The sequence below is a fragment of the Papaver somniferum genome, chromosome 8, assembly GCF_003573695.1.
Source record: "Papaver somniferum cultivar HN1 chromosome 8, ASM357369v1, whole genome shotgun sequence".
Classification (NCBI taxonomy): domain Eukaryota; kingdom Viridiplantae; phylum Streptophyta; class Magnoliopsida; order Ranunculales; family Papaveraceae; genus Papaver; species Papaver somniferum.
Window position 1 is genome coordinate 99,908,707 of NC_039365.1, and position 11,476 is coordinate 99,920,182.

The window sequence follows — 11,476 nt, forward strand, 5'->3', positions numbered from 1 at the left end:
GAAAAGGTTTAATACATATGTGACAAAAAACAACTGGTTTTTCGTCTCTTGTAAGCGGAACATCCTCAGTACGATTCACAGAAGTAACATTAGCAAGTGGTGACGAGAGAACAACCTGATTTTGTGCAGTAACACGTAAATCATAAGAGAGCAGCATGGATTCAAATTCCTCAGCAATAATAACACCCATCGTGGTGATTAAAGAGCTAACAATTGATTCATACGATGAATCAAGTCTCTTAACAACATAATGACGAAATTATCTATCAAAAATTTCAACACCACTGGCGACAAGAGAATCCACAATACTTTTGATTGATTGAATGTAATCAGACATGGTTGAACTTCCCTTCTTGAATGATGAGAGGGATTCCTTGAGATGAATTAGATGAGCATCAGTTTTAGAAGCAAAGAGAGTATCAAGTTTAGTCCAGATAGCAAAGGAAGTATCACACAACTTAACCTTAGCTAGAACAGGAGCAGTGAGAGATGACATAATCCAGCCAAGAAGAAGCTTATCTGTGCGTCTCCAGGATAAAAACTGTAGGTTAGGAAGATTATTAACCACATCTGGTGGAGTTTGGAGAGAACCATCAACATATTGCTCCAAATCATATCCATGTAAATACAGTGTAAACTATGCTTTCCATAACAGATACTTATGACCGGTTAACTTTTCTGAAATAACACCATGTAAACGTTCAAAAGGTGATTGATGTACAAAAATAGATGATGTAGAAGAGAAAGAAGACACATAAGAAGTGGTTGAAGAAGATATTGTGGAAGACTGTGAAGAAAATTCAGTAGCCATGAAGAAGAATGAAGAAAGAAAAATAAAGAAGACGAAAAAGGATAAACCCTAAACAGGTCGTATAAGGAGCGACCTGTCTGATACCAAGACAGAGTTTAGATTGTAATAGGTTTCTTCACATAAGAAAACCCGAGATTAACTGTGTTTATATAGATGTTTACATTACTTGACGTACATGACATTCTTAATAGAACCCAAACTATATACAGAAAGAACAACTACAATAGGAAATAAAAACAAAGTTTCCTATTCTTTAACACGTTCTCTTAAACCCCATTTTCATAAATTCATCTCAGATCATGTGGTTACTCATATTTGTATAAATCTGATATTTTCTTCGCATGGACTGTTGAAATTCCTCAGGAATTTGGGATTTTTCGTTCTGTTTTTATTGCTGGTGGTGCTTATGGTATGGGAATTTTTTATTCAGTTTGGATAAATCAATTCATCAAAAAGTTTCTGAGGAAATTTTTTTACCTGATTTCTCCCAGAATTTCAAGATTCAGAGATCTCAAATATCAAATCTTCAACTCCAAGCAACTGGTAACGATACTTGGTCTCTGTTTCTTAAAACAGAACTTTCTCAAACATTGAAATATGATGAGTTCTTGATAAACACAATTGAAGAACTTTGACCAATTTGGATTGTCTTATTTCAAGTCAAAACTAGGTCAAAACGTTGTTTGGGCAGTTGGACTTGTTAGTGATTATTCATTAGCACTCAATGAATCTGAAATCACCACAACCAGTTCTGATATTATTCAATGGCTTGAAAATCATGAAAATAGTTCAGTTTTATACATTTCATTTGGGTCTCAAGATACAATTTCTAAATCACAAATAATGGAATTAGCAATTTGTTGTGACACCAACTCCACATATCATAACCAGTTTCCTTGTTTAGAACTACCAGAATTAGTTAGTTTATTTCCTTGTTTAGATAGCTATTCAAACTCTAGTTTCTTTACTTCTGCTGTACGGCTTTGAAGCTATATATATATAGCCTGGCTAACTATTATTTGGGTTATCAGTTAATAAACATAAAACTCTTTAATCTATTTCTCTTAAACTTCTTCATAGAGGTGGTTAACCCCCAACTCAAAGGGTTTTATCCTGGTTCTCTTAAGTAGGTCTAATATCCATCGTGTTTGGTGTTGGACCATAACACCTGGATCAGAGCAGGTTTTGCTCAAACCCTAAATTCTACAATTTTTTTTTTACGCGATGACATACACAGAAGATTTGTCTATCCTGCAACAAAGCATCAATGGAGTTACAACCAAGATTGATACTATTATCACAACCATTAACAACAATCATGTCCACGATGAAGAAGCACGCGACAGAAAGAAAGCTGAAGAGAAGCAGTTGCGTGAAGAAGATCGTGCTGATAGAAAAGTGGATCTATCTGAGCATGCAACAGAGCTGTCAACCACTCTCGCAACTGATCTCACAACATCCTTAACTGCAACCTTAGGAACTACTCTACAAGCGGTATTTAGGGAATTTATGCCTCAGGTTCACCAGCGTAATGGTGCTGCACCTCCACCTCCACCACCTCCACCTCCTCCTGGTGGTAATGAAACTAATATCCACGCTGGCTCAATCAGTCTGAAATTCCCAACTTTTGATGGTGATGATCCTGATGGTTGGATTTTTAATGCAGACCAATATTTCACTTTACATGTTGTTGATGATAATATGAAACTTTCCATTGCTTCTGCTCATCTTAAGGGTGATGCCAATGCTTGGTATCGATGGAAAAGAACAACAGTTACTGTAACTACATGGTTGGAGTTTTGTTCACTTGTTCGTGCTCGTTTTTCTTCTAAGAAGTTTATAGATGCTCGCATGGCAATCAACACAATTAAGCAAAAAGGTACAGTCCGTGAGCACATTCCTGAGTTCGAAAGATTGTTGAATTTTGTCACAGATTTTCCTGAGGATCACTTGATCAATTGTTTTATTCATTTAGTCAAGCCGGATATTGGTTCCATGGTTAAACTACTTGAACCTTCAACCTTAACCACGGCTTTCACAAAAGCAATTAATCAATAAGAGGTTTTGTTAGCCAGCTCTACCCCAAAACCTTATCGTCCTCCACCGCTCAGGTCTACACCAGCTGCTACTGTTACTCCATTTAGTAAACCTAATCTACCTCCTGGAGCTAAGAGGCTTACATGGGAAGAACAAAAAAAAAACGTGACAAAGGGTTGTGTTTTAATTGTGATCAATTATTTACCCCGGGACATTTGTGTTTGAAGCCAAGGTTGTTGATATTGGAGGGATCACCAGATACAGATGAGTTTGTTGTTGAGAAACTGAATGAGGAATTTGTCGAAGAAAAAGGCACGGTTGTTGAAACACCGGAGCCAACACTTTCCTTTAACTCATTAATGAGTTCTCATTCTCTTAGAACAATGCGCATCTCAGGTTTTACAAAAGGACAACCATTAACAGTTCTTCTGGATTCGGGTTCTACTCATAATTTCCTTCATCCAAGAATCGCTAAGCAATATGGTTATCCAATTTGCTCTGCCAATGCTGCTTTACGTGTGGCAATTGGTGATGGTGGTCAGATTAGTACTGAAGGTTTTTGCCCTAATATTCCACTTAAATTCCAAAATTATGAGTTTACTTCTGATTTTCATCTCTTATCTATTAGTGGTTGTGATGTTGTCCTAGGCATTCAATGGTTACGCACATTAGGAGCAATTTCTTGGGATTTTGAGGCTCTGACAATGAAATTCCGCAGCAAGGATTCTGACATTATTTTGGTTGGCAATGATTCTCCAACATTAATGATGTTGGATAGTATTCCCATGCAGCGTTTATTGGATAGGGAGCAATATGGATTTCTGTTCCAATTATGTGCCTTAAATGATGTTCCACCTATCACTGCTTCAGTTCTAGCACCTGAAATCCAACAATTGGTATTTGCATATTCAGATATTTTTGAGACTCCTACAACACTGCCTCCTTCAAGACAGCATGACCATCATATTTCATTACTACCTGATTCATCACCTGTCAATGTTCGTCCTTACCGTTACCCACATTTTCAGAAGAATGAAATAGAGAAGATAATTTCAGAACTACAACAAGCTGGACTTATTCGGCAGAGTTCAAGTCCATTTTCTTCTCCCATTTTGATGGTTCGAAAGAAAGATGGCTCTTGGAGAATCTGTGTGGATTATCGTGCACTAAATAAGATCACCATAAAAGATCGTTTTCCCATCCCTATGGTTGACGAACTTCTTAATGAATTATATGGTGCTTGTATATTCACAGAGCTGGACTTACGCTCTGGTTATTATCAAATCAGACTCTTTGGCCCTGATATTCACAAAGACTGCTTTTCGTACTCATGATGGGCATTACGAGTTTCTGGTAATGCCATTTGGTCTTTCGAATGCACCAGCCACCTTTCAGAGCTTGATGAATCACATCTTCAGACCCTTTTTGCGAAGGTTTGAACTTGTGTTTTTCGATGATATATTGATCTATAGCAAGAGTTTTTCTGAGCATGCTGAACATTTAAAAGTAGTTTTTGAGATTTTAAGCTCTCATAAGTTGTTTGTGAAGGAATCCAAGTGCATATTTGCTCAATCTTCTGTGGGGTATTTAGGCCATGTTATTTCATCTGAAGGTGTCTCAGTTGAGGATGATAAAATTAAAAGCATTCTCTCTTGGCCTATTCCTAGTACAATTAAAGAGCTTAGAGCATTTTTGGGTCTTGCTGGCTATTATCGCAAGTTTGTTAAGAACTTTGGCATAATTAGTCATCCCTTAACTCAGCTGTTAAAAAAAGATGTGTTTGCCTGGACTGATGCTGCAACAATTTCTTTCAAACAACTACAACATGCTCTTACTACGACTCCTGTATTAACCCTACCTGATTTCAAAAAGGAATTTTATCTTGAGTGTGACGCTTCTGGTGGTGGTCTAGGTGTTGTGTTATTGCAATCTCAAAGACCTATTGCTTATTACAGCAAACCATTATCTGGTAAGAACTTAAACCTTGCCATCTATGATAAAGAGATGTTGGCAATTGTGTCTGCTGTTCAGAAGTGGCGACCATACTTAATGGGACGACACTTCAAGATTTATACAGATGATAGGAGTTTGAAATATTTTTTGGATCAAAAACTGTCATCTATGGAACAACAAAAATGGTTATCTAAGTTATTGGAATATGACTATCAGATTATTTTTCGTAAAGGTAAGGAGAATATTGTTGCAGATGCCTTATCTCGACTGTCAGGTCCTCAACTAGCTTTACTCTCCACACCCATCTTTTCTGGTGTGCATGATATTGTCGCTGAGTGTCATCAGGATGAAGAATATGCGTCACTTATTGACAGTTTGAAGGCTAATCCTGATTTTAAGCGTCATTACACTTACACAGATGGTATTTTGAGATATAAGCAGCGCATTGTGGTTGTTTCTTCTTCTTCCTGGTGTTCCAAATTACTTGCAGAATTTCATGCAACTCCACTGGGGGGTCATTCAAGTTATTTACGAACTCTCAAGAGACTTCAACAAAAAATTTATTGGAGAGGAATGAAAAATTCTCTTAAGCAGTTCATTGATCACTGTGACATCTGCCAACGCAATAAATCTGAATCAATCTCTCCTCCTAGTTTGTTAAATCTTTTACCAATACCCGCTGGTGTTTGGCTTGATATTTCGATGGATTTCATTGATGGGTTTCCATTATCTGAGAGAAAAAGTTCAATCTTAGTTGTGGTTGATCGCCTTTCCAAGTATGCTCATTTTCTTGCTTTATCGCATCCATACTTTGCCAGCACAGTTGCAGAAGTGTTTATAAGAGAAATAGTTCGTCTTCATGGAATGCCAAGAAGTATTGTCAGTGACAGGGATGTGATATTCATGAGTAACTTTTGGACATCTTATTTTGCTTTACAAGGCACACAGTTATGCCATAGTTCAGCTTATCATCCACAATCAGATGGTCAAAACTGAGGTTACTAATAGAACTTTGGTTACGTTGTTTTGCTGGTATGAAACCCAAGGATTGGTTTAAATGGCTGCAATTGGCTGAATGGTGGTATAATACAAGCTTTCATACTGCCATTCAAATGACTCCTTATGAAGCTTTATACAGTCGATCTCCTCCAACAATTTTATCATATTTACCAGGCTCTACACATGTGCATGATGTTGATCTCAATCTCCTAGCAAGAGATCACACTCTTAAACTTTTAAAATCGCACTTGTTTGAAGCTCAAATTCAGATGAAGAAATATGCTAATTCTCATCGCACTGAAAGATCTTTTCAGGTTAATGATTGGGTTTATTTGCGACTACAACCATACCGGCAAACTACTGTGGCTAGCACATCTTTTTCGAAGCTCTCCCCTCGATTATATGGTCCTTTTAGAGTTCTGGAGAAAATTGGAAGTGTGGCTTATAAACTAAAACTTCCTACCACAAGTCGCATTCATCATGTTTTCCACGTTTCTCAGCTAAAACGAAAATTGGGCATGAATGTTAACATCATTGTTGTTTTACCAGATATCATTGATTATGATAAATGGGAACCTTCTGCAATCTTACATCGTAGAATGTACAAGAAAGGTCATACTGCTGAGACGCAATGGTGAGTGCACTGGAAAAATCATCCTGAAGATGAAGCCACTTGGGAGGATGCTGATGAATTCATTACAAGGTTTCCAGATTTTAAGACTTGAGGGCAAGTCTATTTTCCAGGAGGGTGGGTTGTTGTGACACCAACTCCACGTATCATAACCAGTTTCCTTGTTTAGAACTACCAGTATTAGTTAGTTTATTTCCTTGTTTAGATAGTTATTCAAACTCTAGTTTCTTTACTTTTGCTGCACTGCTTTGAAGCTATATATATAGCCTGGCCAACTATTATTTGGGTTATCAATTAATAAACATAAAACTCTTTAATCTCTTTCTCTTAAACTTCTTCATAGAGGTGGCTAACCCCCAACTCAAAGGATTTTATCCTGGTTCTCTTAAGTATTTGGTCTAATATCCATTGTGTTTGGTGTTGGACCATAACACAATTGGATTAGAAAAGAGTGACAAGAATTTCATCTGGGTTATTAGACCACCCTTAGGTTTTGATATAAATGTAGAATTTAGATCAGAATGGTTACCCGGAGGATTCGAAGAAAGGATGAAGGAGAAAAACAAAGGATTACTAGTGAGAAAGTGCGCACCTCAGTTGGAGATTCTATCACACAAATCTACATCAGTGTTTCTTAGTCATTGCAGATGGAACTCCGTTTTAGAAAGTCTGTATTTTGGGGTTCCAATAATCGGATGGTCACTTTCAGCTGATCAACCTAGTAATTCAAGGTTGTTGGAAGAAGAAATTGGGGTTTGTGTTGAATTGGCAAAAGGGAACAGAAATGAAGTCAAACATGAAGATGTGGTGAGACTACTAGATTTAGTTATGAATAAGAAAGACCTTGAGATGAGAAAGAAAGCTTTTAAAATTAGGGAGATGATTAAGAATGCCATCAGAGAAGATGAAGGTCTGGAAGGTTCTTCTGTGAAGGGTATCAAGAAGTTTTTCGAAGCAGCATTGTTAAGAAAGAAAGAGATGATGAAGATGGGTCGCCATGGCAACCACTTACACACCACGTCATCCAAAATCTGATTGCTCTTCCTTCCATGTTTGATCCAATTTGCTTATGAAGTTGTTGTTACTCCTTCGATCTGATTTCTCTGTAGTCTGCATACATTCTTGAAAATGATTTTTCATCAGAGAAATTCCAGCTTTGTCTAGCACAACAATGCAATTTAAGTTCTCATACCAAAAGAAGTATGCAATTTTATTTTTCTAGAGCAAACAAAAATTTCATTCACAGACTTGTTGCCAAACTTGAAAGAGTTAGAAATACGAATAGGATTAGAACCAAACCATGAGTTCGAAGGGAGAGGGGGAATAACCTCCTTCGCTATATATAAGCTACAATATTTAGATTGCCAGACACAAACCTAACAATGATCTATTAAAAGAAGAAAAGATAAGCTACAGTATTTAGATTCCCAGGCACAGACTTAACTATGATCTATGAAAAGGAGAAACCTAACAATGATCTATTAAAAGAAGAAAAGATAAGCTACAGTATTTAGATTCCCAGGCACAGACTTAACTATGATCTATGAAAAGAAGAAAACAAAGTATAAGCTACAATATTTAGATTCCCACGGATCTATGAAAAGAAGAAAACAAAAACCTGAAGTCTGTAATAATGGTTCAGAAGTGCCATGGAATAATAATTTTTACTACCATTACACAATTAAAGTGTCTGTCCGAGGATAGCTCACGTTTCTCACCTATCTCACCTTCTTCCAAATTCTTTTAAAGTTGCTGGTCTTAGCGATTCTATAGAAGTCCACATCGAGTAAACCCTGTATTTGGCAGATTGAGTCATTGGATTCGATATATCAGTTTATGCTCATGTCCAATGGTATTGCCTACTCATGTAAATGAAATGGATACCATGTTGAAACATGACCATAGCAACCAGAGTTCGTATAACATAAAACTGCAAACGAGTTGCACGGGTATCTGGTAGTATGTATGCTAATTTTGTTTTCCTGTTACTTTGGCCATATATTTTACTTGATATTTGACGCTACTGAAAACAGAGTTACAGGCTACAGAATTTCAGGTTATGGTTTGGATATACAAACAATATAAAGAAGCAATTAAATCCAGGACTACCAATGGACTGGGTGACGCCTCCATAGGCACTGTACAAATAACTACCACCTCAACAACTTGTCGAGCAGCTAATTTGGGAAACAGAAACACTAGTTCTGAATCATGATTGATGTTCAATGTTCAATTAAAATGTAATTAATGTAACCCTCCACCCGAAACTACGTACTGAATTCTAATTGATGAAACTTATCGTATCCGAAGGGATGATATTCATCCCTAATGATCCGTGAAAAATACCTCAAAATCTTAAAAATTCCCTAAGTTTTCGAGAAATTCAAGCAGGAATTGAAGGTCTAAACACAACATGCACAGCTTGGATCAAGCATTAACATGATGCCCAAAAGATTTGGTTTCACCTGATGTTAATTTATGGTAAAATAGAAAAATCTTTACGGAAGCAACGGAAGTAAGAGTGGAAGATAGAGAAAATTGCGAGATCCAGATCTAAATTGCAACCGAAGACATAATTGTAACAAAAGGAATGAGGAGTAAAAAGATGAAAATGACAATGGCTACAGCACAAAGACCTGATTTGAGCAACATGACAAGGCTAATATTCTGATTCTGAGAGAAGGAAAGAGTGCTGTGTCTGGTGAACCGCTCTCACATAGATATCCAAAAGATCAACTCAGATATCATCACCGACCCAAGTTCATTTCCGTATTTTACTGTGTGACAACAATACTAGTTTAATTCTGTATTTATTATTTAACCACCTGCGAGGAAATTCAGTATGAGCTGCATTTATGTGCTCGAACGGAGCACCTCGCACACGCCCCACCAGACACTATTGGTTTCTAACGGTTGCTAGCAGGAGCTATTAGTAACATGGTAGAATGGTTTACTTAATAACTATCAGAATAAGGTAAGTAATGTGTTGCACAGGGAATCTGAATCAAAAGATGGAAATGTTTGATATATTTGAAACTAAGTAGTACAGCTAAACGTGGTCTTAACTCCTAATAATTAATACCAAATGAGTAAGATGCTAAGCAGAGCAGACACTTTAGGAATTGAACTGCTGGCATTCAAAATACAAAGTAAACTAGATAATCAAATAAGAACTTGTATGTTCACATATTACTGAAATAAAAAGGAAACTTATAATGACTCACCTCGTCATCAACTACTTTGCCTTCCGCAAGTCATCTCAACATCAATGTAAAATCCCCAAATGGGAGAAGGAGAAGCTTTCACAAAAGTTAAAGAATGTGTGCTAGAATCCCAAAAAGGAGCAAAAATAACAGTCCTAGAAGCAGGATCAGCATCTATTTGACTGAAAAGTAGCCTTTCTTTACTCAACTTATGCTATATTCGTATGAACGTTGCCGAAGTTACCATTACTAGAGGCTGCTTGACGAAAGAAAGATATACATTTTCATATGATGCTATGAATAATGACAAATCCCTTTTAAAAAATTGGTTTTCACTACCCAGATATTTACTTATAGTTATTTTGGGGTGTACATGCAATTGGGTTCCTAAGAATTCTCCCAAAATATCCACCGGTACAATACTAATTCTCTTGCCCAACATTAAAATTCAACAAGTCTTTTGACAGTAAACAAAGAGTTACTAAAATCTACAAAATAATTCATGTCTTAAGCAACGTAACAGCAAAGTTTCTTTTCCACATTAGCAATAAATACGGGAACTCATAAGCAAAACAAAGAATTTCCTTCAAATAACTCATTAACCAGTAATGTATGAGATAAAATCTACAAAACTGAATGAAATTAGCCATTCAGTAGGACCAAAAAAAAAAGCACAAGTAGACAACTTTAAATTAAAATTTTCTCTACAGCATAAAATTATTGATCGTTCTCGAGAACCAACCTCAGTCTGCGAGCTAACACGAAGTGAAAAATCAAGACCTCGAGTGATTCTTTCAGAAATAACACGAAATTTCTCACGTAATCGACGATGTTTCTCATAGAGTTGATTTTTGGTATAAGATTTAGACATGGATCCTTTAGAGAATTGAAGGAGCCCAAGATCACGAGGGAAAATCAAACCCATCTTTGTGGAATCAATAAGACCTTGTAACAATTGAATTTCATCCGAATCAGACCATATTCGATGGAACTTAAGTGGGGAAGGAGAAGATTTGTTTTCATGAAGGGTAATGGCAAGGTCAGGGTTAGGGTCTTGCATAGGGCTAAGATCAGGGTTGTTGTTATTATCTCCATCTGCTGTTTTGCGTTTAACAGGGTTTTAGTGGGGTTCGGCAGAGGATGGGGTTAGGTCTGGTGTAGATGCCATGGCTTTTGTTTCCTAGCGTTTTTAGGGGCCACTCAAAAGGAATTAGGGGTCACCTTTTTATTCCCATCCATTGAAGGAGGTTAAGGGATGTCTTAAAAATAAAAATTGTCTATATTGTCCTTCACCTTTATACTAAATCTAAACCTATATCCTTTATTTTCATAATCATATCATTCCACTTCTTCTTCTCTTTTCCACCCATTGAAATTTTTTTCCATCATTTTAATTTTGATTGAAAACAAAGATCATCGATCAAACAAATGTTATGATTGATTGTTTAAAATTAAAACCCAAAATTCATAAACCTTAAAGTTGAAACTTAGAACATCAAAAAAAAAGGAGTTCAATAAACAAAACGAATAGATGATAGTAGTTGTGATTCAAAATTAGGATTTGATTACTTGAAATCAAAATTTTGATCCGAAAATTTTCTTGGATTTACAGTAGCAGAAACATAATCGGTAGATAACTATCTATTTTACCTACCGATTATGGTTGATGTTCTTGGATTTACACTAGCAGAAACATGATCGGTAGATAATAATCTACTTTACCTACCGATTATGGTTGATGTTCTTAAGAACATCAACCATAATCGGTAGGTAAATTGACCGATATCTACCGATTATTCTTGATTCTAAAAATTAAATTTCTCTGTACAAAAAGTTACGCAC

The 11,476-nt window shown here is 36.4% G+C and overlaps 2 protein-coding genes across 3 annotated transcripts; one reads left to right on the top strand and one right to left on the bottom strand.

Annotated features, from left to right (window-relative positions):
• Nucleotides 1–964: 964 nt before the first annotated feature.
• LOC113305837 (UDP-glycosyltransferase 92A1-like) lies at nt 965–7,436 on the top strand (the record flags this gene model as incomplete). The annotated part of the gene is made up of 3 exons (XM_026554835.1): nt 965–982; nt 1,472–1,666; nt 6,864–7,436. Coding segments are annotated over exons 1-3 (786 nt in total), but the record flags the coding sequence as incomplete, so codon positions are not given.
• LOC113302266 (GLABROUS1 enhancer-binding protein-like 2) lies at nt 7,301–10,757 on the bottom strand. 2 transcript variants are annotated; one of them, XM_026551158.1, is made up of 3 exons: nt 10,377–10,757; nt 8,159–8,224; nt 7,301–7,541 (listed from the first exon to the last, which is right to left on the bottom strand). In XM_026551158.1, exons 1-3 carry the CDS (start codon nt 10,692–10,694, stop codon nt 7,452–7,454), a joined length of 474 nt encoding a protein of 157 aa, XP_026406943.1. In that variant the 5' UTR covers nt 10,695–10,757; the 3' UTR covers nt 7,301–7,451. The 2 variants fall into 2 exon arrangements, with proteins under 2 accessions (XP_026406943.1, XP_026406944.1); XM_026551159.1 differs by lacking the exon at nt 8,159–8,224.
• Nucleotides 10,758–11,476: the final 719 nt, after the last annotated feature.